This window comes from Saccopteryx leptura, chromosome 10 (assembly GCF_036850995.1).
Source record: "Saccopteryx leptura isolate mSacLep1 chromosome 10, mSacLep1_pri_phased_curated, whole genome shotgun sequence".
NCBI classification, from domain to species: domain Eukaryota; kingdom Metazoa; phylum Chordata; class Mammalia; order Chiroptera; family Emballonuridae; genus Saccopteryx; species Saccopteryx leptura.
The window spans coordinates 32,302,155-32,329,453 of record NC_089512.1 but is presented as its reverse complement, the minus strand read 5'-3'; the positions used below and the strand labels follow the sequence as shown (position 1 = coordinate 32,329,453).

Genomic DNA, 27,299 nt, shown 5'->3' with positions numbered 1-27,299 from the left:
GAAAGGGTGTGGGGGTAGGTGGTGGTGGGCAAAGGGGGAGATGGGGATGGAAAGAGACCGCTTGGGGCTCTGGGTGCACGACACGGTGTGCAGATGGTGTTTTGTTGAGTTGTGTACTTAAAACCTGTACCCCTATGAATTCAATAAATTAAAACACACACACACACACACACACACACACACAGAAAGAAAATAATGTTTCCTAACAGAGATAAGGATATATAGAGTATAGTGATTATGCACCAGTTATTTCATGTTCAGCTGCTTCCTTATGAAGGATAGCATTCTCAATTTACAGACACGGTAGCTTAACAACAGAGAAGGCACTAAGTACATGTTTATTGAGAAAAGGAATGATTCACATTAAAAGAACTCATAAATTCTAGATTAAGAAGGCATTCACCTCTGGCACTGTATTTCTCTCAGCAGCCGACATGCACTTACATTTCTTGTGCAGTAGAAGAAAGAAGAGCTATCATGCTATTGAAGTCCTATTGCATTTTAGTTTTGCTTCTTTGCAAGTCAAGATTCATAATTCATAGATATGAAGAAGTTATATTGTTGTTACCCTTTTTTATAAACAAAAATGTACTAGTCAAATTCCCATATTGCCAGTTGTAAAATTTATATGCTGATAAAAGTACTAAGAAACTGCTGGAGCATTATCAAGAGAATATAGTTAATGCATCTTCATTACCACTAATAACCATGAAAAACATATAGATCAAGCTCATGCCGAGCAATTTTTCATCTGAGTAGCTCTTAAAAGGGGATGAACAGTGTTTTCCTTTTTTGAACATTTTTTGTTTTTAACCAATTTTCCCCTCATCCACTACCCACAGCTTCAAGAATATATTCTTTTCAAAACAACCGTTGATGGTGACTCTACTTATTTTCAGATATAAACAATGATAAATCATGTACTTCTACGAAAAGCATGCTATCCATAGTTTGTTTTTCAGGCATGACTATTTTTATGCTAAGCAATTTGCAACAATTATATTGCCTGTGATAAATACTATTAATTCATGTGTGCTAAATTAATGAAAATTAATGCAGTTATCAGAGATATGACAGAGTGTGAGGTTTGGATTGGATTAAATGTGTAAATAGTATTGAAATAAATAGTAAAAGGACTTTGGAATTAAGATATTAGATATCAAACCTAATGAGTAACAAATTCTATGTAATCAAAGTCTTTCATTACTATTTTTTACTATATAATATTATTAAATAAATAGTTCTAGCTAGGAGAGATTGTTTTGAAACTGCCAATAACTTACTTTTGGCATAACTTCATTTCGCAGCTTAAATCAGTAGCAAAAGCCCATTTTTCTGAAAAATCCACAGATATTTCAAAATACCTGTACCAGAACCAATTTATTTCCTTTCTACCTATAGATTTATTTTTTTAGGTCTGATATTAAGTGTCTAATGTTTGTTTATTTCTCTCTTTTTACAATAAAACTTTTGTTAGATACTTGTTTATATTTTTGTCAAAGAATAAAATTTCAATTGATTTTAAATTATCTTTTTCTCTACATTCTAATTTATATTTTTCTTATTATTTTTTTTCTTGTATTCCCAAAGATGGTTGAATGCTTGGTTTGTGGATCCATCTGTTCATCTGGTCCGTCCATCTATCTATCCATCCATCCATCCATCCATCCACTTATTCATTTTCTTTCTTTCCCAATAAAAGCACTGAACATTATACATTTGCATCTTATTATAGCAATAACATACATTTTCTCTCTGACATTTTCTAAGCAGTCTGTTGACTCAATTGTTATTAGGTACATTTAAAAATTTCAGATGGTTGGGTTTGTTTGCATTTCAATATATTACCATTTTGTTTTATTGAATAAAAATAGAAGTAGCAGAGGAATGGAAGTGGGGAAATGTTTTGACTTTTCAAAAGGAATATAGACCACTAACTGGAAAATAGACGGACTTAAACAAATATCTTTACTAATTACTTAGAGAAGGTTGTAGTTTATTACAATCAGCCATTATGGTTTACTAAATACAAGTCTGGAGTGTGAAAGGCTGTTAGATTTTATCAAAGTATGTCAGTGCCAGTGGATATAACAGAGGGTAATCGTGCTGAGTTATAGTTGAGCAACTGTATCTCAAATGTATTGTCAATCTTCTTACACACCCACCCAGGGCTCCTGCTGATGGTATATGCCAGACTTGGTTCACAGACCTATTTACCAGTCCTGTTTCCTAAAGTCATACTCTCTGTCAATGAGCTGTGTAACATGAGAGTTATTTAGCCATCTCTCTGGACCTAAGTTTTCTTATCTTTAAACCAAGGGGGCTGAATTATATAATAATTTGAGTCTCTTTTAGATAGAATTCTATGATTTTGTGGCTTGAAAAAACTAAAAAAATTCTATGATTATATGATAATTTGAGTCCCTTTTGGACAGAAAATTCTACGATTTGGTGACTTACAGAATTAGGGACCAAAGGCTGCAAGGACATCTAACATATCAGCAAAATAATCAAAATTTAAAATAATATCAATAGTCTAGCATGAGAAATGAATTAAACAGATAAAATTTAACAAAGATAACTAAAGGTTTACACACTAAGGCTAAAACTTTTTACAACTGCACATTACAGATAGAATAGGGAGGCAAAGATTAATATGAGTTAATATAAAAAAAATAAAAGTCCCAAACATTAATATTTTGATTTGGTCTATAAGGCTAGAATGAGCCCAGAGTCACGTTTGCTCAGGAAAAACAAGATTCTTGAGTTGTATTAATACTACATGAGTGAACTTTCGGTTTCCAGAAGCTTAGAAGTCTCTTCTCTGTTTTAACAGGTAACAAACAAAAACATTGAAAACTTTTTCTTAGATTCATAAGAGAAGTGAGGTCAGAGAGAAAACTGCTATCCCTAAATTAGAGAGACAGACCGGTAAATGCAGATAAATAACTTAGTGGAACAGAAACCCACAGGAACCAGTGCTGGGGTAGGGAAATCTGAGGTGTAGTTGACAAATTGCTAGAGGCTCAGTGTGGACAAATTTTAAGAGGTAAAAACTACAAGGGGACCCAGTTATGGGCAGGGGCAGCCCACACTTTTATGAGTTTTACCTCCTGGAGCTTTACCAGGTTCTCATAATAAATGTGTGTGTGTGTGTGGGGGGGGGGGGGGATTGTGCTTCAGGCAGGGGGAGGGGAAGAGACACCATTTTGAAAAATACCAGAGTATTCTGTTCTTTTAAACAAGGACTTGCCTCAGGAAAAACTAACCAGGGTCTAACCTGCTGGGTTTTATAAGAACCTAATTGATCTGGGGAAAGGAAAATAACCAACCCCAGGCCATCTTAGCCCACCTAAGTTGGGGAGGGAGGCTGAGAGGCATGTGTGAGGTTTACATCCAGAGGTACAGCTTCAGTAAAACAAAGAGACCTAACCATAAGACCATAGAATGCTTCCTCTTCTCCTACATTACTAGAGGTCTACTTACAGCAGTTCCTTTACCCAATACATCATACCCAGCTATGAATAAAATGCAAAACATCCTATAAAAGCAAAATAGAGTTTGAAGAAACAGCAAACATCAGAATTGGACTCAGATATAGCAAGGGTTTTAGAATGATCAGACTAGAAATTTAAAACAACTATAACTATGATTAAAATGCTAAGGGATCTAATGATGAAGTAGACAGCATGCATGATCAGATAAAAATTTACACAGACTGGAGGAAATTATAAGACAAAGAAACGATAGAGATACAAATACTGACACAGAAATGATGAATGTCTTTGGTGGGCTTATAAGTAGAGTGGAGACAGCTGAGGAAAGACTCTCTGAGGTTGTGGATATTTTGGCAGAGACCCCCAAACTGAAAAGCAAACAGAAAAAAGACAGAAAAAACCCCCCAAACAAACCCAGAACAGAATATCCAGGAACTGTGGGACAACTATAAAAAGTACAACATACACACAATGGGAATATCAGGAGGAGAAGAAAGAGAAAGGAATGGAAGAAATATATGAAACAATAATGACTGAGAATTTCCCCAAATTAATGTCAGATACGAAACCACAGATCCAGGAAGCTCAGAAAACACCAGGCAGGATAAACACCAAAATCACTATACTTAGTCATATCATTGTTAAACTACAGAAAATCACAGACACAGAAAAAATCCACAAAGAAGCCAGAGAGAAAAAGCACCTTACCTATAGAGTAGTGAAGATAAGAATCACATCCAACTTCTCAGTAAACCGTGCAAACAGGAGAATGAATATTTAAAGTGTTGAGAGACAAAAACACTACCCTGAATTCTGTACCTACAACATTGTCCTTCAAAAGTAAATATATATTTATCCATATATAGTAAATTCATATTATCCTTTAATAATAAATACACATGTGACTAAAAACACTGGAGGAGTGCTTAACCTGCAGGAGTTAATTATAACTATGAGACATAGCTCTTGGTGACATTAATTTCTGGCAGAATTGAGTTTTGTGTTTAAAAAACAGAGTGAGTGGAACAGAGGGGAGGTATGAAAATTATGCTGGAAGAAGAATGGCTGAAAAAGTTGGGGAGCAAGTCACCCAGTTCCCAGCTCATCACCCCCCAGTTCTCATCCCAGTGGTGAGAACTGTCATGAGGGAAAGCATGGCTTTAAAAAGTGAGATGAGTTGCATAAATTGCAAAAAACGACAGAAGACAGTTAAACACGTGACACAGAAAATCCTTTCTAATGATTTCACAGGCTCTGATCAAAATGGTAAGTGCTCCATTACTTATAAGTAGAAAAGGCAAAATCATCTCCAGACACCCAGGCTTCTTAATCCTGCCACAGTGAGAGGCAAGGTTAAAGGAAAGCCCCTTCTAGCTCTTGGAGTGTATAACCTGCTGTGTCAAAAGGCTTCTCACCATCACATTCATTACACTGCGGGGAAGAAAGGACCAATACGAGGCCTGGCCACTAGTGCAGGCCTCTGAGGAATGCTGACTCAACCCCATCTTCAGATGTAGCAGTCTGTTTACCTGGCTGTCTTATTTCTACTCTCAGTTTCTATTTGTTCTTTCTGCCCCTGCTTTCTTCCCTATGTTCATCTTTCTTCTGAGACATAGTTTCTCCAGTCTCTCCTTTCCTTTCTACCATACCTCTCCTATTCTACCATTTTCTCACCTCAATCTATCCATACTTTATTCCACCATAAAACATACATAATTTATTTTAAAATTATTTTCTGAAGTGCAGAAAGTAGTTGTAAAAATATACATATGATAAATATAAATAAATATGTGACTTTGGTTTTTGGATAGAAACACTATCTCTGCATTCCTGCATTTTTCCAGCCTGCATGCATCCTGACCGGGATCCACCTGGCAAGCCCACTAGGGGGCAATGCTCTGCCCATCTGGGCCACTGCTTCATTGCTCAGCAACCAAGCCATTTTTTTAGCACCTAAAGCAGAGGCCACAGATCCATCCTCAGTGCTTGAGGTCACCTTGCTCGAACCAATTGAGCCATGGTGGTGGGAGGAGAACAGAGAGGGGGGGGAGGGAGGGAGAGAGGGGGGAGGGGTAGAGAAGCAGATGGTCACTTCTCCTGTGTGACCTGACTGGGAATCAAAACTGGGATATCCACACGCTGGGTCAGCGCTCTGCCAGAGCCAACCAGCCAGGGCCAGGCATCAGTTTTTAAATTGGAAATTTAAAGCAGTTATCAGGGTTGCAGCACAGTACTTTTCATGATGATTCTAGTAGATGAGCTAATATTCATGGTGTATTTCTACTTACAAATTCTATATATGAAGGTTTCAAATTATATAAAATGCATTTTCCAACTTTCAAAAATTCTTTAACTTTGAAGGTGAGTGTATCAAATTTGCTTCAATGAAAGACACGTATATCTAATTCTAATATTTTTGCCATACTGTGAGGTGTCTGCTATCTTAGAAAACAAACTCAGACCACATCTCAAAAAAATTAGCTTGCTATCACTTATTCCTTAGAAGTATGACTTTCAAGTGAGAGACTATGATTATTTTGCATGTGGCAGGTAAATCTTTGTTGATGGGATGGAATCTTGTTAGGAATAAAAAGGCTGGCCCTGATGAGTGGGTGGATATAAGCTAGACTGTGGGGTTTACCTAATTGGGTCTGAACACAATTCATAACACTACTTACTAACACAGCAAATAATAAGCAATTATGCATTAATCATGGCACATAAAATTATTGGATAAACTCTCTAAGACATAACGATAGAAGTATCAAAGTTTCTATTTCTAGAGTGGTAGTTTTCAACTAATTTATTTTCTGACCCAATGTATCTGAGGGCTAGGACTCTGTCCCGAGAGGAACTGTGGTTCATAACAGCAGAGTCTTCAGAGGGTTAGGGATTCTCTGGCCTAGGAGAACACATCAGAACAGAAGAGCATATAACTCAGGTGCCCACCTGTTGGGTACTTTTGCCTTCTTTACCTCTTCCTTCACTGGAAGATACATATATATATCTTGACAGTTAGTTGGAGAGGACAACTGGAAACTTAAACCTGGTTTTTCCTAGATGCCAACCTCTTTCCTTTCCTGATTTTGATCTGAATCCTTGTGTCATATATATTGTAATTATGAGTATAACAGCTTTTCTGTGTTCTGTGAGTCCCACTGAATCACTGAAGCTGAGGGTAGTCTTGGGGATGAATCCTCAACAATGGAGACTAAGGGTAGGCAAATATTTCCTAAATAGGAAACAAAATGCACTGACCATAAAAGAAAAAATGATAAAGTGAACATCACTGAAATAAAAATTTTCTGCTCATAAAAAGAAAGCATTAAGGAAAAGAATAGGTAAGCCACGCACTGGAGAATAATATTTGCAGTATGGATATTTCACAGACTCTTATCCAGAATATAGAAAGAATTCCTACAAATCAAGAATAAACAGACAAACAAACCATGAAATACAGGCAAAATATTTGAACAAACATTTGCAAAAATGATATGCAAATCACCAACATGCTATGAAAAGATGCTCAATATTATTAGTCACCAGGAAAATGAAGATTAAACCACAAAGAGATACCATGTTCATATTAAGTAGAATGGAGAAAATAAAAAAGACTGACAATAGCAAATGTTGACAAGGATGTATAGCCATTAGAACCCCCATAAGTTCTGGATGGTAGTGGAGAAAGGTATAAATACGTTTTAAAAACAGTTTACTACTTTTTTATAAAGTTAAACATATATATATCTGATAAAACAATTTAATTTCTAAGTGTTTCCTCAAGAGAAAGAAAAATATATATCCACAAACAATAATAACAAGAACAAATAACATCATTAAAACACCTGTACAAGAATGTTTTTAGCAGCCTTATTTATAACACCAAAATCTGGAAATAACCCAGTATTTATCAGCAAGAGAATAGATAAGCAACTTGAGGAGGTATATTCATATAACGAAATACAACTCAACAACCTACAGGGAGGAGCTAATGATAAGTACAACAACATGAATGAATTAATAAATACATAGTCAACAACATGAATGAATTAATAAATACAACAACATGGATAGTCAACAATATGAATGAATTATAAAAACATGCTGAGCAAAAAAAAGAAAAACTAGATGACATGAAAGAGTGTGTATTGTACGGTTTCATTTATGGGAACCTCAAGAAAAGGCGAAACAAAATATATGGTGATAGAAATCAGAAAGTGGTTGCCTCAGGATGAAGGGCTGGAACTGACTGTGAAGAGACACGAGGGAATTTCTGAGTGAAAGAAAATTCACTCCAGATATATTGTTTTGAATGGTGGTTACATGGGTATATATAACTGTCAGAACTCCTCAAACTAAACACTTAAGATTTGTGTACTACCCTGACCAGGTGGTGGCACAGTGGATAGAGTGTCGGACTAGAACGCAGAGGACCCAGGTTTGAGACCCCGAGGTTGCTGGCTTGAGCATGGGCTCATCTGGCTTGACTGCGGGCTCACCAGTTTGAGCGTGGGGTTGTTGGTTTGAGTGTGGGATCTTAGATATGACCCCATGGTCACTGGCTTGAGCCCAAAGGTCACTGGCTTGAGCCCAAGGTTGCTGGCTTGAGCAAGGGGTCACTCACTCTGTAGTCCCCCGGTCAAGGCACATATGAGAAAGCAATCAATGAACAACTAAGGAGACTAAGGAGCTGCAATGAAGAATTGATGTTTCTCATCTCTCTCCCTTCCTGTCTGTCTGTCCCTATCTGTCCCTCTGCCTCTCTCTGTCACATACAAACACAAAAAGATTTGTGTAGTATGTACAAATTATACATAAATTTTTTAAAAAGGAGAAAGAGGCCCTGACTGGGTGGTTCAGTGGATAGAACATTGTCCTGGCATGCTGAGGTCGCAGGTCGATCCCTGTTTAGGACACATAGGAGAAGCAACTAATGAGTATACAACTAACTGGAACAGCTAAGCAGAACAATGAGTTGATGCTTCTCTCTGTCACCTCTGTTTCCCCCTCTCTCTCTTTCTGTCTCAAATCAATGGAAAAATTTTAAAAAAATCTCTTTACTCTGCATTAGATAGGAGATAGAGTGTTACCACTTTACCTAAATTGGTTGGGAATTAACAACTCTCTTAAATACAATAGAAAGAGCACTTCAGACATAAATGTGTAATGTGTTCATAATACTCTTAGTTATTTGACCACAAAAATATTAGAAAATTATATTTATACAAAAATCAATGTTTCTTGAAATTCTTATTAGCTAATTAATTACTAATACTGATATCCATGGATTTCTTGGCTACATGGCTTTGAGAATATTATTAGCATAGTCTTTCTTTACCATATTTTAGCAATAAAATACTTCTGAAAATAGGCAGTCATATGTAAGTAAATATAATAAAGTTTAATTTAAAACATCTTGTTGATCATTTAAAATGGTCAGACCATATAAAATGGAAATTGTCCAGGAAAACTTTATGATGCTTTTTAGCTATTAAAAACTATATTTATTTATTCAGTCATTAAACTAAGTATTTACTGAATATTACAAACAGTGCCAGGTACTGTGTCAGATCCTAGGAGTATGATGACTCTAAGACTGGATGCTGACAGTAATGATAAGTTATTCTACATTTGAAGCAAAAATGCATTGTGTCAGTCCATGACATGTGACTTTGTTCTGTGTGCCAGGTACTGAGAAAACAGCAATGAAGGCGTGTGGTCCTGCTCTCACAAAGCTCATATTGTAGCATAAGATTACAACTGTGGCCTGATCTGTGGTGGCGCAGTGGATAAAGCGTCAACCTGGAACGCTGAGGTAGCCGGTTCGAAACCCTGGGCTTGTCTGGTCAAGACACATACAGGAAACAACTACTATGAGTTGATGCTTCCTGCTTCTCTCCACTTTCTCTCTCTCCTCCCTCTAAAAATAAATAAAGAAAAAAAGCTCAAAGAAAAAAAAAAAGATTACAACTGTGGGAGTCACTCCTCGTGGGATCCTGCACTTTCCGCAGGCACTCTCGGGAGGCCAGGCCCTGAGAGGAGCACTCCTACATTGAGGCAGATCCTGATCCCACAGACAGACGGAGAATTACTAGCCACCAGGACTTCCTGTGTTAAGAATAGACTGGATGCCATCAGTCCTTAGTCACAGAGAGCTCAGCGGAGGAATGTGAGATACATCTTCAGAGCCCAGGGAACCCTCCTTGTTAGAATCTTCTTTCCCTGATGCCTGGCTTCCTCTTAGATCCCATGCAGAGGCCTACCTGCCAGAATGATAATCCTGGGATCTGTCATCATTGATATCAATTAAGCTGTTGACGCTAAGCTCTGCCATGGAGCAGAGGAAAGCTGGGGATGTCAGCACAGAGGATGTTATTGCTGATCTGCTGAGTGGAGAGATCAGGACCTAAGCTCGGGCTCTTCCAGCTCTATCAAGGCCTAACTCAATCAAACGAAATACCTAATTTTGGTGATATGAAATTGCTTGAGCAAGTCACAAAACCAACTGTCATGGAGCCTGCAGAAAAGTACTGCTAGATAAAGTGATCTGCTCTCGAGGCCCTGCTAATGGCTCAGGGCCATTACCTCTCACCTCTGCTGGGCAGAGAGATCACACATTTTGAGAAGTGGTGTTGTGTCATTTTCAAAACAGAAAATCCAGAAACGTTCTGGAATAAAGAAGGTATGTCATTTTATCTATGAGATCGCGGTATTTAAAAACTATGAAATTCTATTCCGTAATTACTCAATCAGGCATTTTAGTAGTCACAGATTCCCAAATAAATTAGATGGGTCTTTCTGAAGACTGGTCACAAATTAGATGCATTTAATTTTTTTATAGCAGCAATTTCTGGTTATTTAAGGACAAAATTGGAACAAGACTTGAGCGTTAAATTGTGGTTCTGAGCTCTAACGTTGAATGAATAAGAAAATGTCAATTCCCATTTTAAAAAAGAAATTTGCAAGTAAGTAAAATCAGAGCACAGCGAATATTACCCACACAAGTAATGGAAAATCTACCACTAAAATACCTAGGCACTTGCTTTTAAAGACTTAATTATAGCAATCTATGGTAAAGCAGAGAAATCAGGCTTCTTGATTTCTAGAGATATTCTTATCCTTAAAATCACATGTCATCTCTGCATCCTCACCCCTTATTTGCATAAGCAACACCAGTAGAAGTCCAATGCCATAGAAGGAGCAGGTATTAGTTCCCTGCTTCCCAGGTGTCTGCTTGTCTCTTGTCTATCCTCTATTTACAGACCACTTAAGGAGGTCCCCCACAAGGCCCTGGCCCGTTGGCTCTGCGGTAGAACACTGGCCCCACGTGTGGAAGTCCCAGGTTCGATTCCCGGCCAGAGCACACAGGAGAGGTACCCATCTGTTTCTCCACTCTTCCCCCTCTCCTTTCTCTCTATTTCTCTCTTTTCCTCCCGCAGCCAAGGCTCCATTAGAGCAAAGTTGGCCCAGGTGCTGACGATGGCTCCATGGCCTCCACCTCAGGTGCTAGAATGGCTCTGGCTGCAATGAAGCAATGCCCCAGAGGGGCAGAGCATCGCCCCCTAGTGGGCATGCCGTGTGGATCCCAGTCGGGCACATGCCTCTCCACTTCTCACTTCAGAAAAATACAAAAAGAAAAAAGGAGGTCCTCCACTAGATCCCCCTGTACCGTCCTCACATCTCATCTTGCTACTCAATGACAACCCCAAGGCCCCAACATTTTAATAGACTCTGAACAGCTAGGAAAGTAGCTGCAAGGCTCATTATGGTTGAAGGGCATCTGATAAACTTCTGAGGAATAAAGGCTATGTATAGAATTGGAAGAGTTCTTGGTTAAAATTATCAAGTATTTCTCAATTTACACTCCTTCAATTGTTGACTAAGGGTATCCATGCACTTCACCAGTGTTACCTCATTCACTCATTCATTCATTCATTCACTCATTCAAAACTACTTTATTGAGGGACAGCTGACATCTGTGAAACCATCAGCACAATCTATACCATAAACAGATCCATTATGTCCAGAAGTTTCTTCCCACCCTTATTACATTTTTAAAATTTATTTCATTTTATTTTTCTGTAATATATTTAAAATAAGATCTACGCTCCTAGGGGATTTTTAAGTGTATAATATGGTGTTATTAAATATTCTGCACAGATCTCTAGGACTTCATCATCTCTGGCTCCTGTTTTTAATTTGCTAATTTGAAAGGTGAAAATGGTACCTTATTGGCATTTTAATTTGCATTTCTTTGACTAATTATGAGTTTGAATAGCCTTTTAAATGTTTATTTGCTGTCTGTAATTCTTTTTTCACTGAGTACCTACTATATTCTAGTCATTACTTTAGGTGTTAGGGACATAACAGTTAATAAGACAAACAGAGAGAGTTTATATCTTAGTGCAAGAAGCAAATGCTAAAAACAAACAAAAAACCCAATACTTCTAAAAAAATATGCTAAAAATACCATTTTGTGCTTTAAAAAATACAAATACAAAAATCAGTAAGAAAGCAAAGGGACAGAGGACAGGGCTCCACTCTTTCAGCTGGTGCAGTCAAAGAGAGGCTATGAAGAGATGTATCTGAAAAGAGACTGAGGAGCACAGGTGCCACGGGGACCCTTGCGGGAGAATCGGAGCGAGAAGCAGGCTCAGCGCTCCTGAAGCAGGAGCGTGTGTGAGTGCTGGAGGACCCGCAGCAGGTCAGTGCACTGGTCAGGGAACCCCAGGGAAGTGGTGGGAGCAAATGGGGATGGAGCCACAGCAGAGCGTGTTTGAGTGCTGGAGGACCCGCAGCAGGCCAGTGCACTGGTCAGGGAACCCCAGGGAAGTGGTGGGAGCAAATGGGGATGGAGCCACAGCAGAGCGTGTGTGAGTGCTGGAGGACCCGCAGCAGGCCAGTGCGCTGGTCAGGGAAGGACAGGGAAGTGGTGGGAGCAAATGGGGATGGAGCCACAGCAGAGCCTGTTTGAGTGCTGGAGGACCCGCAGCAGGCCAGTGCGCTGGTCAGGGAACCCCAGGGAAGTGGTGGGAGCAAATGGGGATGGAGTCACAGCAGAGCCTGTTTGAGTGCTGAAGGACCCGCAGCAGGCCAGTGCGCTGGTCAGGGAACACAGGGAAGTGGTGGGAACAAATGGGGATGGAGCCACAGCAGAGCGTGTGTGAGTGCTGGAGGACCCGCAGCAGGCCAGTGTGCTGGTCAGGGAGCCCCAGGGAAGTGGTGGGAGCAAATGGGGATGGAGCCACAGCAGAGCCTGTGTGAGTGCTGGAGGACCCGCAGCAGGCCAGTGCACTGGTCAGGGAACCCCAGGGAAGTGGTGGGAGCAAATGGGGATGGAGCCACAGCAGAGCGTGTGTGAGTGCTGAAGGACCCGCAGCAGGCCAGTGCGCTGGTCAGGGAAGGACAGGGAAGTGGTGGGAGCAAATGGGGATGGAGCCACAGCAGGAGGCTGAACCATGAGGGCCCCCTTGTGGGCCACTGAAAAGGCCTTGGATTTTATCGGGAAGTTCCGGGAAGTCACTGAGGACTTGAGTAGTGCAGTGCTGTGATCTGACTCACACCGATGTGGCTGCTGGGTGGAAGGGAGGAGGAGAAATACAGAGAGACTGGGAGGCCACGGCAGGGCAGTGAGCAACGATGTGGGGACTCAGTATCAGCAGTAGGTGGAAGACAGTGATGTGTTTCAGGACACACTTTGAAGAGGATCTGCTGATGGACTTGAGGTGTGATGTGAGGAAAAGAGAAGGAGTCAAGGGTAGTTCTAAGATGATCAACTGGGTTGTGTTACTATTGTGATGGAGAAACTGCAGGAATAACAGGTTTGCGGAGGTAGAATCAAAAGCTTTGTTTAAAAAATACCAAATTTGAGATGCATACTGTACATCTAAAAGGAAATACTGAGAAAGTAGTGGTTGTATAAGTCTAGAGTTCAAGGGAAGAGGTCAAACTGAGATGTAAATGAAGAACCTTTCAGTGAGAAATGGTATTGATAGTCATGAACCTGGGTTGAGATCCTCTACAGAGTGAGTATAGAGGAAAAAGAAGACTGGAGGGTGTTCCAGCCTTTCTGGGCTGAATCTGACAAAGCATATAATGGGGTAGAATGGCTACTGAGACCGGATCCTGTGTTTCTCACTGAACCAAATCCTTTATACATGAACAATATTATAGTTTCCCCGTTACTTCCAATACAAATATTTCCCCGATTTCCTGTTTGCCTTTGATTCAGTTTATTTTTTTGACATACCTACTTAAAAATAGTGGTACAGCATCGGCCTGGCGTGCAGGGGACCCGGGTTCAATTCCCGGCCAGGGCACACAGGAGAAGCGCCCATTTGTTTCTCCACCCCCCTCCCCTCCTTCCTCTCTGTCTCTCTCTTCCCCTCCCGCAGCCAAGGCTCCATTGGAGCAAAGATGGCCTGGGCGCTGGGGATGGCTCCTTGGCCTCTGCCCCAGGCGCTAGAGTGGCTCTGGTCACAGCAGAGCGACGCCCCGGAGGGGCAGAGCATCGCCCCCTGGTGGGCAGAGCTTCGCCCCTGGTGGGCATGCGGGGTGGATCCCGGTCGGGCGCATGCGGGAGTCTGTCTGACTGTCTCTCCCCATTTCCAGCTTCAGAAAAATACAAAAAAAAAAAAATAGTGGTACAGTAAGTTCACCAATCATTCCTTTTGTGGATTCTTCTATTTTTAAGGTTAAAGGGTGGGGGGAGGGGACAGGATGAAAGAAAGTGAAGGAAATAGCCAAAAACATCTATATCTATATATAAATGATATATAGATATGATATATCACACAGACACAGTCAACAGGCCTGTGATGGCCAGAGGGAAAGGTGGGTGGAGGCTGGGCAAAGAGGGGGAATGGGACAGAAAGAGACGTTACTGGGGGGGGGGCACACAATGCAGTGGGCAAAGGGCGGTTTGCTAAATTTGTGCATTTGAAGGTGTATGATTTTTTTGTAAACCAATGTGCCAATAAAGAAAAAAAAAGCCTTCTAGTAACTAGAGCGGTCACACAGACACTTGCATTTTATTTGTTTGCTTTGTTTGAGTGCACTTTGTGGTACAGCTTTAAGTTGATACCTTTTTTAGGTTACTATTTTTAAATGAATTTATTGGGGTGGTATTGGTTAATAAAATTATATAGATTTCAGGTGTACAATTTTATGATACCTTTTTAAAAGATTCATCAAGTTTCCCAATGCCAGTCATTGATTCTTCCCTTGCTCGCTGGTCTGTGTTTTCTTCCTCACATTGTATGTTTCATTTGGTTCAATTTTAATTTTAAGCTTCGAAATTACAACTAAGGTGATGAAAAAGTTTCTCTACAATAGTCAAAATAATATACTTTTTTATTTTTATTCAATGAGAGGAGGGGAGGCAGAGAGACAGATTACCACATGCACCCCAAACAGGATCCACCAGGCAAGCCCACTAGGGGATGATGCTCTGCCCATCTGGGGCATTGCTCCGTTGTTCAGCAACTGAGCTCTTCTTAGCGCCTGAGGTGGAGGCCATGGAGCCATCCTCAGCACCCAGGGCCAACTCTAATCAAGCCATGGCTATAGGAGGGGAAGAGAGAAAGAAAGAGAGAGAGAGAGAGAGAGAGAAGCGAGAGGGGGAGGGGTGGAGAAGCAGATGGGCACTTCTCCTGTGTGCCCTGACTGGGAAATAAACCCCGGACATCCACACACCAGGCAGACACTCTACCACTGAGCCAACCAGCCAGGGTCAAAATAATATACTTGATATTAGAATCTCAGTGAGCTTACAAGGAGATACATAACACAAAACCAACCTGTTTTCAGAATAAAAATTCAGAAACAAAAAGTTAAATATAAGAAAGAAAAACATGAAGGGGAGACAAGAAAGGGTACAGTCCATTTCCTTTTTTTGAAAAAAAAAAGTACATGTTGAAAAATATAAAAAAAGAATACACGTATACATACAACAAATATTTGTTAAATACCTTCCCAATGTCAATCATTACCCTAGATATCATTTTAGTGGTAAAACAGGGGCATAGATTTTAGTCGGGATGTTGGAGAGACAGATGCTATGTTCATCGAGAAAGAACATAACTTCAATTACATAGTAATAAATGCTATGAAGAAAAGGGGTAGACAGTGACTCGGGGAGGAGAAGACAACAGGTGGTTAAGAGTGCTCTGACAAGACTGGGCTGAGCCCTGAGCCATGAAGAGGCCAGGGAAGATGGGAGGGATTCCACAGGAAGAGGAAAGAGTTAAGTACAAAGGTCCCAAGCAAAGCACATCATGGGAGTGCAGAAAGGGGAGGGCAGAGGAGACAAGGTCAAAGAGAGAAGGCGTGGGTGAAGAAGACTGACTATCAACGGTAATAGGAAGCCTTGGGGGTGTGGGGGTTAAGTGGGGGGTGTGATGCAATCTACCATCAATTAAGAGTTCTTTGGCTATTGGGTGAAACTAATATGGGGAGGGGGGCAGAGAAGATAGGAAAGAGAAGAAGGGACTCCAGTTAGAAAGATTTTGTATAAAGGAAATACCTAAAATACTTTGTTATTTTAAACATAATGAATTGAAATACTTGACATCAGGGAAGAAATACAAGTAACTACTGTAAGATTCCTGAGGGCAGGAATTTTTGTCCGGTTTGTTCACTGCATATCTCTCCAATGCCTAGCATAATGAGTCTGGCATGCACTACAAATTTGTTAAATAAAATAAACACAGTGACTATGGGGAAGCACCTCTTATTTGCAAAACAAGAGTCAGATGAAATGCACATTCAGAAAAGGACTTCAGAGAAGCCTCCTGGGCTATAAAACTGGTCTCGTAATTACACTGTACATCAAAATACGAGGCAGATTTCAATCAAAGGTGGGTAATTTAAAAATAACAAGTTTAAATTCCGCCACTTTATTGTAAACTTCTCACCCCTTAGTTAGACTATGAGTTCCCATGTGCCAGGAATATGTCTACTTTGAACCTCCCCACGTAGCAGCAGAACACACTGTGGTTGCGTACTCCATAAATGTACACTGAGCTTTTGTTGGGCTCCTTCTTAAGAAAAGCTAGCGCACAGGCAAAATGTTTAAGAAAGAAAATGTGGACAACTTGGCAACATTCATCATTACTAACATTTTAGTCTCCTAGAGTAAACTTGGAAATTACATTCTAATTTGAGATGGTTCTGGTTTGACAAGTTAACTCTTGAGACATCTGAGTACAGTATTATGAAAGTAGAAAACTGTTCATCAACCCTTTATGCCAATGTTAATTTCTTTTAAAAGTAGGATTTTAATGTTTTTTAATTCCTACAGTGACCCTTAAAATTTCTATGTATGTAATCACAAATGCACACATAAGATGCATTTGTAAGCTTATTGTGTAGTTCTAAAGACAGTTGGGAAAATCAATTTTAATTTTGTTACTGAAATAATTTAAAAATATATTATAGAACTGCCTCTTTTCAATCAAGAGCAAGGATCTAGAAAGAGATTATATAAGTAGGCACACTTTATTTAGGTTTTTAGTGTTAAAGAAATGAAGTTGCCTAACTTCAAATTGTAACAAGTATTATTATATTTATTTAATTTTTCGTCTCACTACTGACATTAATGTATATCATTTTTTTACATCTTTAAAAAAATTCAGATTAAAAACACTTGGATAATTTATTTAAAAAAGATTCATTATATGCATTAACTACTGATATGCTAAAAACTGGAAAATTATTTTCAGCAAATGTGCAATATTTCCTGATGATCTTTGAGAATATCTTTGTGATTTACAACTTCCATCAGAGAAAGAGGACTTACCGGCTTTTATTCATGAGGTCTGCGCCCCGTGCTTTGTAATAATCTAAATTTGAATGGAATTGATAAGTCACTGGTCTTGGATTTCTCTATAGAAAAAAAAAAGAATAAATTAAAGTGTATAAAACTATTTGAATGATATGTTACCATATAAAAGAACAAAATGATTATTTTTATATCCTTTCAGAAAAATATACATAAAATAAGGAAGTTTAATAATTAGTGTGCTTAGGTTTTTGCTTTAATTGTTGAAGTTTTGCCTTAACTTATCTTAGTCCTGGCTAAAGACTGAAATTGTTTGAATGTATTTTTTTTTAACTTGTCTCATAGTTCTCATAGATTTATTCCCATCATTAGATTTATTTTTGATGATTTTGGTCACTTTTAATATGACTTTCCAAAAAAAAAAAAAAAAAGATAAAATTACAACAAAACTGAAAATTACATGACATTTACAATAGGAGTACAATCTATGCTAATTGACCAAGAGATACAAAGTGTCAAGAAAGTTGCATTTTGGCAGAACAGTGAGAAATCGGTTAGTTTTTGATACCCAGAATGCTAAATATGCCCACTAGATGGCACACCAAGTCTTCTCCTAAAATGAATAAACTGTTTCAAGAATTCAGCAATTCTTCTTAAGTTAGCAATTTCTATGTCATCTATTCTTATATACGAGTTTAATAAGTGCCCGAGTAGTGGAAATATCAGCAGGGTAGCATCACATTACAAAAGCAAATTGACCAAAAAGCACATTCTTGTAAAAGGAATAATACACCGTCCTTTCTGGTATTTAATATTATTTATAAATACTGCGGAAATGTCCTCAGGTGTGTCTACATATGCTGTTATTAATTTAATGTGTCTATTATTTACATATATCAGGTTCCTCATAGGCCAAAAATTAAAAAGTTTAATATTTTTATAAAAAATTAATCGTTTATAAAAATGTTAACATGTTAAAAAGCATCACTTAAGTAAATACCATCACCTCTAAAATGTTAAATTACATATATTTTTTATTTAACAGTTCTTTAAAAACTTATATATAAATCTGTTCTGCCTGACCTGTGATGGCGCAGTGGATAAAGCATCGACCTGGAATGCTGAGTTGCCAGTTCAAAACCCCATGTTTGCCTGGTCAAGGCACATACAAGAAGCAACTACTACGAGTTGATGCTTCCCCTTTTCCCCTTCTCCTTTCTCTTTCTCTCTCTAAAATCAATTAATAAAAATATCTTAAAAAAATAAAGTGTTCCAATGTTCACCTGAGCCTAAAATTCAAGTTAATAATTAGGACTTTGAACCAGAACGTGCCCTGTCCTTTGGGAGATCTATCTAGATACAGAAAATCTGCATTTTATGTTAATAGAAAATCACCAATATGTTTTGATATCAATCCTTGGAGACAGAATCCTAAGGCACAGTGACACACTTTGCGTGTAGGCGGGGGATATAATTGCTAAGGTTAAATAGTTTGAAATGCATCAAGCTAACAAGCTGCGTCTTAATGGCTGCGATGGACCTTTTCTTTTTCTGCTGAAAAGAGAATATTTACACAGCTCAACCCTTTCACATCTCTTCCAAGTCAGCCCTAATCATCTAACAAAAATGACAATCCCTTGATTTAGCTCCAGCTACTACTCTACTGGTTTGGTATTCAACACACAGTTCTAAAATAATCAAATCTGAATTGCCTTGATGAAGATAACTGATGCTTCCATGACTACCATACTATTAAGTCTAACAGTGCAACTTTGCTCTCTCGAGGAACTGCATAGGTTTCCTGTGGGAGCTGATGGCAACCTGGACCCAAGAATCACGGGAAAATAAAATAGAGGTTAAAGCCACCAGCAGATTCTCAATGCATTCATGATTTATTTTAAAAATGCCACAGGACCATCACTCATGACTAATTATGCTCTTTATTCTCAGTACCTGGAAATACATTTTGTTTTTGCTAATATAAAAGACTTTTCTTCTCTGACTTCGGACTAACTAATACAGGATCATGTTACTTTTTGCTAGAAAACAATGCCAGAGGGGACTGCATGGAGCAATTTCTTAAAACATCTTTATAAAGAAATGACAAGCAATTCAGCCTGAAGTGCTGATCTATCTGAGCACTTAAAGCCATTATTAGGAATAATGATCTAACTTGAACATATGAATGAGGTTCAAGTATTGCTTTCACTGAGTCCTATTTAAATTCCTGGGAGACTTACTAGTATTAAAGGAAGAGGCAGTTTAAAGTACCACTATACTCGGACTACAAAAAAAAAAAAAAAAAAAAAAATCAAGAGGATGTTGAGAAACAGCATTTGAAATGTAAGAAAATAAAATCAGAGGTTCTAGTCCAGGGGTCCCCAAACTTTTTACACAGGTGGCCAGTTCACTGTCCCTCAGACCGTTGGAGGGCCGGACTATAAAAAAAAACTATGAACAAATCCCTACACACACTGCACATATCTTATTTTAAAGTAAAAACAAAATGGGAACAAATACAATATTTAAAATAAAGAACAAGTAAGTTTAAATCAACAAACTGACCAGTATTTCAATGGGAACTATGCTCCTCTCACTGACCACCAATGAAAGAGGTGCCCCTTCCGGAAGTGCGGCGGGGGCCAGATAAACGGCCTCAGGGGGCCGCATGCGGCCCGCGGGCTGTAGTTTGGGGACCCCTGTTCTAGTTAAAAGTTCCTCAGTAGGGTTTTCTGTCTGAGATGATGAGGCTGCTACTAAACTGTTAAGTATGCAGACTAGGTTAGCATTGTCCAAAAGAAATACAGTGCAGGTCACAAATGCAAGCTTCATATGTCATTTAAATTTCCTAGCAACCACATTAAAGAAAGAAAAAAGAAACCAGTGAAATAAAATGTAATAGTATATTTTTATTACATTTAGCATATCTAAAATATTCTCATTTTAACATATAATCAACATAAAATATTGAGCTATTTCACATTCTTTCTTTTGTACAAAGTCCTTGAAACCCAGTGTACATTTTATACTTACAGCACATTTCCATTTGGACTAGTCACACTTCAAGTGCTCAATCGTTACACGTGGCTTGTGGCTTGTAATGGACAGCACCAGACTAAATGTCTGACATATATATGAAGCAATGTGTGCTTATAAAACTCAACGTATATAGACATGAGTAAAAAGGGCACAAGTACTTTTATATCCTAAGATTCAGTACTGACATTCTTCAATATACCTATAATTCTCTTTTAATTAAATTAGTTTGATCTCTTCTCAATTAGTTCTTAAAAAGTCAAGATAATCTGGAACAGTATCTTCTCACACAAGTATGTAACAAAATAACAATGGTTTCTTTAGGGGAATGAGATTAAATGAGTAGAATTCTAACTTCATGTAACTGAAACATTTTAAACGTAAAGATAAACTTGTTTTTCTTATTTTATAGAAATATAACAGTTCAGACTTTAAATATCTGGAACTTCCTCTAAAATACAGGAGCCACTACCATTTTACATACATTAAACTCTGTATGTAAGATAGGCCAGATTGCATAACAGAGGAAATTTTGATTGTGCAGACATGTGATGTCTACAACTTTAATATTATGCCTTTGCCTGGATTGGAACAATCGGTACTTAATATGAACCCATTTTCACAGTCATGATTTCAATTATTATAAGCTTTTCCAAACCAATGTACATTAAAAATACTCTTTTGTTTCGTTGAATTTATCTTTGATAGCAAAATGTTAATCATATCTTAACTCACATTGGTCTGTGTACAGAGGAATACCAATTATGTTCTATGATCTAAGAAGTCTATGTACATATACATGAAGATACTGAAATCACAAATCCAGCCTACCTTGGTTTACCCTGCCTCTTTCTAGACCACCCCAGCTGGACTTGAGATAAGTCCACAGATTTTCACTTCCCAAGTACTGTTCAATTCTCTGTTAACAAGCTGGTGGGGTTCTTCTTAAAGCTTTGTATTTAGCATTTTATTTTATGGTAATATAAGAAGAATGTTGAAATTTTCTCCCATGGCATAGATAGGCTGGATTTTGGGAGAGCATTTTAAAGCTTTGCAGACAAAATGATTTACAGAAGCAGAAGAGATAGTGGTAGAAATCAGGGTCCTAGAGGGAACTATATGGAAAAACAAAATAAAACCAAACCAAACCCATGCTGTACTTCTAAATTTCTAAATCATGTTAATTTGGCATGATCACAAAATCAATTTACAAATAGTACTTAAATGATAATGTAAGGGATAAAACTAACTGACATCTATTTAACCTTGCTGTTACAGTTAACATTCTTCCCTTCTAGGTCTATGTTATGACAGTAAGCTTGCTCCTTATTGTAATTTCAGGTAAAACAAACACTCTGTCCCTTCCTGATTGTGACTTTTGATGGTGGACAACTGTTCTCTGCTCTACTCTGTACTGGAAGTCTGTAGATCGGCCTTCACCTGGCCACCCTTACCCCCTGGTATTTTAAGTTCAAACTCAGTCTGCTGTGATAGTATACAAATATGTAAATGCTAACCCACACTAGATACAATTAACTACATGATGTTACAAAAAGTACAATTAATTAACTACCAGATAGTATGTGACAAGTTTCTTTGTTCTGAGCATGGGTAAATCAAACTCATTGAACAAAGGTCATTATAAACAGTACTTTCCAGACTGACCCCCTAACTCATAACCCTCACTTATAGATGATTACCTCCTCCTGAACTGTTATATGTAAACTCCAGAAAGAATATAATCTAACATACTCATCCTGTTTGGAACAGCACAGCCCCTTCCAAAGGGCTGGCTATTTATAAACACAGGTAGAACTGAAAGAGCCAAAGGGAAGCAATTCTAGTGATGCCTGTTCTCATTTATGGATGCACCAGGAGGAGTTAAAGAGTTCAAGTTATATGTTAAAAATAAAGAGACAAGGGTAAAACCTAACTCTTCCATCTGCTATAAAGGCGCAGGAGGCCTGGAGGTGGTGGTGGGGGGGGGGCGAAGAGAAGAATGGAGTGTCCCTGCTCCACCCACTACCAGCTGATGAGCCACTGTGCAGTCAGTGACACTCCTAGCTCTACTTTCCTCATGTGCAAAACTGCGCCAAGGTTAAACGAGCCAATGAATGTTAACTGTACCGCACAGTGCTGGGCACTTGACAAAAATGCAATGAGAGGGAAGCTATGGTTACCATCTGATAGCACTGAGCGCTGACGAACAGACCTTTGAGGTCAGACCTGACAGTTTAGTAACTTAAAGGTCACGATAACAAATAGGAAGAGAAGGTGATGTTTCATTTTTCTGCTATTCGTACTTAAATTTAGGGTAGATTCTGCTAAACAATACATTTTTAATAAGCAAAAACACACATGTAGGAAAATATATCATGCACAGTGGATCTCACATGTGGGAAGAAAGGCTGTGTTACTCTGAGGAGTATATACATTTATTAATTTTTAAGAAATTTTAAAGCCATACTATCTCATTAATGCATATTTGTTTGCCAGCTTATGTGATTACAATAATTAAAGTGATTTCCTGCAATATGTCCAAACTTTTTATCATTTTTATCGTTTATTGGTCATGGTTTTCATATTAAATTAAACTGAAACAGTTCCTGTAGCACTTGCTTAATAGGAAAGGTTGATTTAAATTTACAATATTATGTATGTTTGGCATGAAGAAAAAAATATTTGAAAAATGAAGGATTACATAGTTTTCTTTCCCCTAATATTTTGCTACCAACCCTTAATTTTCATCATGCCAGGTTAGGAAAGGGGAGAAAGAAGGAAGGCTCAGAAGGAGAAACAGCACTGTAAAAACATGTCGAATGTTTCTCTTTGATGAAAAATGAGACTCTTATTTTAGTGAATATGTTATTGCCTCAATGCTGGGGGAAAAGCAACCGTCATTAGAAAAACGAATTGCTCAGCTGTTTATAAGCAAAAAGCTCTGGGGGAATTTCTCAGGACCCCAAAGGCAAAGCATTACAGGGTTATGCAAACATATGTTGCAGGTGTTTTAGGGGAGACAGGTGGGCAAGCCTCCGCCACGGAAGAGGAGTTAGTGTAACACGCTGTAACGGAAACGAGATAACCTAAATGCGTCCAAGTGCAGGCATGCCATGGCACCAGCGGACCGGGGCTGTGGAGCAAAGCTCTCCTAAGATAATTATCTTGTCAGTGCCAAGCTAACAGAATTTTCCCCTTCTTACAGTTTTATAGAAAACAAACATTGCCAATTACTTCTTTTTTTCTTTTTCCTTTTTTTTTTAAATAAAAGTATTTTAAACCTGGAACAAAGAACAGTCTGAAATAATGGTAATTATCCAAAAAAGATAAGGATGAAGTATTGTTGCCTTTATTTAAACAAATATTCCTAAGGAGACAGTTTGTTGTAATATCCCCTCTTTGGTTCACTAGGCAACATTAGATTTATCATAATTCTCCTAAAGCCTAAGATATTTCTATATTAAAATGCTAATTTTGTCTTTTCTTTTGCCTGTAATTAAAGCTGGGGAAATGTGTGATCTGATATTCACTGACTGCTGGAGGGTCCACACAGGTCTCACCACTTCTGGTTCTTATTGCCACAGACTGCCCTCTTCATTCACATGAGATACGGGAACACAGTGGATCAAAAAGGCAGACATTATCATCCTAAACGCTCACAAACTCCCACTGAAAATATATATATAAATAAAATAACTGGTCTTATCTGGATAGTGCTGTCAAACCTACACTTGTATTTTATTTCCTTCTTCATTTCTGAGTTCATTTTCTTTTTACATTACTTGTTATTGAGACGATACTCATTTCCTATATACACATATAAATATTTACGTATAATAGTATATATTGAGTCATACCTTCCTTATCTAAAGCACAGGTCCTTTTTTTAAAACAAGCCATCCCATGAATTAAATGTCAAATATTTATACTTAGTTATTTTTTTAAAAAGCTCACAAAACATCAGATTTGAAAGATGAAAACCTAGTTTGATATTTGACAATATTACAAAATCCAAAATGTGAACACAAGTGTGTGATCAAGTGAACATAGATCTTCATAAAAAAAATATAAATCTTTGTAATGAGGTTGTAAATTGGAATGTTATTTCAGTACCAGGTTTCAAATGACCTCTGGTTTATATAGTAATAACTCCTATTTTGACGGGAAGTATCATATATAGCAATTGACAGAAAAATTCAAGTAATTCAATTTTTGCATCTACAAATAACTAAAAAAAAAGAAAATTTAAAAGGCTTAAAAAACATCAAAAAATAAAAAGAAGCAAAAATTTTTAGTTTGGTAAAGACACAGACAGAACATCTGAACCCAGGCCAGCCTCATTTTCCATACGGAAGAAGCCCAGTCCCCTCCGTGACATCCCATCTACCCCTTGGCAAGCCGACATCTCAGATGGCAGAGACGCATTTTAAACCACCTGTGCATTATGCTCCACTGTAGCTTCACACAATGAATACACACCAAAAGAGAAATAAATTTTCCTGCTTTTTCTAATGTATTTATACTTTTGAACTTAGCATACAAGGAGATACCAGATTAACATGCCCCTCAATATATATAAATATGAAAAGTAATCTAGACTTATACATTTTCTTTGTTACTAATACTGGTCCTCAAAATACTCCTTTTAGATAGTTCGCTCTTTCCAGCAATACTGTGCTCTTCACCCTTGCCTTCCTTGAATGCAAGCAGCAGGAGGAAGGAGAAGCATTACTTCAATGGTTTAAAGAAAACAGGAAACCCGTTTGTCTTTTCCTAGGAGTAGCTCCCAACCTTCAGTAATATAAAGAAAAGAGGTGATCTCAAAAACTGTTCTTACATATTTCAACTTGGGAAACCAACTTAAGAAACTAAAATCTTCGCTATAAAAATTATTAAATTTTTTATCTTTAGAAATGTTAAAAATAAGTTTAAGCAAATTATCATCAAAATAGAAGCAAATGAAAAAGTTTCTTAGGATAGCTGCATCAGCAAGAACAAGTCTGTACGACCCCATGGGACCCAGAACGCTGGATGGAGAAATTTCGCCCCCATCTTTTCCTTGTCTGCTTCCCTTTCATTACCTGCTTTTGTAATCGCCAAGGCAACAAAGACTAGGCTCCTGCACGCTGAGGCCCGGTGGAAGGAAGCCTTGCACAGCCACACTTCAAATGCAATTTTGGGAGTAATTTCAATGATAAAACATCTTGAAATTAAAAATTCATTTATTATATAAATCCACTCTCGCTAAGGTCATCCCCTTACACTGTGATTTTTTGCAATGCTTTCTAGTTTAAAAATTAAGTATCAGTCCTGAACTTGGAAATATTTAAGTGAAGAGAGAAATCAGAAACCAAACACAAAGAACACACAGATCAGGGTTCTATTTCCCTGAGACCAAGATACACTTAGGGAAGTGTGTCAAGTTCAACCACTGAGGCCCTGAGAAGAGTCCGTGTCGATGGACGCTCGCCTTTCTTGATTTTGTTTTATTCTACAATTCATGTGTCATTATAAAAAAGGACATTGATATCAGGTGTTAATTTCTCTAAAAAGTATGTAGTGTAGAAGGGAGGGGCACAAAGAAAACCAGATAGAAGGTGACGGAAGACAATTTGTCTTTGGGTGAGGGGTGTGCAACATAATCAAATGTCAAAATAATCTGGAGATGTTTTCTCAGAACATATGTACCCTGATTTATCAATGTCACTGCATTAAAATGAATAAAAATAAGATAATAAGATAAAGAAATAAAAAGTATGTAGTGTAAACTATTTTCTTTTTAATCAATAACTTCGGATACAGCTCAGCCTTAAAACCAAAGCCCCTGAACTATCTGCACATGAACTGCATGCTGCTCATATAACATCTCGTAAGGTGTTCTTCATCTTTTTTCTTGGTGCCACGAACTACTCTGCTTTCTGTGAAGACTTTGCCTTCCTTTTCAGGATAATGTTTTTAAATGTATAAAATAAACTACACAGGGTTAAAAAGGAAACCAATTATACCGAAATACAGTGATCAAAATATTGAACAAATTTTTAATGAATGATATGTGCTTTTATATTAATGTATTAAATAAAACATAGTGGCTGGTCTAGTCACTACTATAATTTAGAAGTAGTGATGAATGTAAAAATGGTATTTCAAGATTTCTTCACCAACTCTAATGTGATATAAAACACCTGTGACTGCTATTAGGGAAAATGTTTCAGGTGCTGCTGATAGTATGGCAGTTTGTTGCCTTCAACCATATTTGATATAAATACTAAACTTTACTAAGGGCTTAGTGAAAATAGAGATGTCAGTTTTTCCCATCCAAGTTCCTAAGCCCGCCCTCTGAATTCCCTCCACAGACCTGCAGCTCTCCTCTTGGGAAGGTAGAGTTTTATGGGTACCACTGTACCAGCTTATTAAGCCTGTGCTGTATAAATGTGTACAGGGGTGACAGTCAAAATATAAAACACCTGCTACAGCATTTAGAGCTGCCAATCAAGGCAGATAGGGACCCAGGAGGAAATGTTTGGAGAGCTCCTGCCCCTCCAGGCTTTAGCCCCTCAGATGCTGGATTTTCTTACATACTGGCATAGAGGTACTTTGTAAAGGCTTTGACCTAGATGGCGTCCAGCACCTATCTGAATGAACGGGAAGTGTGGCTAGGCGGGAGATGAGAATGAGGATGATGGGGAATGCTCTATCACAGTGAGGCAACTGCCTATGTCTGGGGAGTCCGCACTCCTGTTCTAACTTCCCTGAGAGGGTTTCCATTGCTGTGGAGCAGCTGGTGGCCACCAGGTTTGTAGGGGGATCTCCCAGTAGAGGGGCATCAACTCGCCACTTTTTTTGTGCAAGTCACTAAATTTTCTTAGTTTGCAGCATTTCGAAGAAGTCTTTTTTTTTTAATTTTTTTTATTTTTTTACAGAGACACAGAGAGAGGGATAGATAGGGACAGTCAGGAACGGAGAGAGATGAGAAGCATCAATCATCA

At 38.3% G+C, this 27,299-nt stretch overlaps 1 protein-coding gene across 3 annotated transcripts in view; it reads right to left on the bottom strand.

The window, feature by feature from the left end:
• TBC1D5 (TBC1 domain family member 5) overlaps positions 1 to 27,299 on the bottom strand; it is a 495,717-nt gene that overhangs the window by 69,952 nt on the left and 398,466 nt on the right. For all 3 annotated transcript variants that reach the window (XM_066350480.1, XM_066350479.1, XM_066350482.1), the window contains one exon: positions 17,296 to 17,381. In XM_066350480.1, the coding sequence (XP_066206577.1) occupies positions 17,296 to 17,381 (86 nt within the window). The remainder of the gene's footprint in view (positions 1 to 17,295; positions 17,382 to 27,299) is intronic.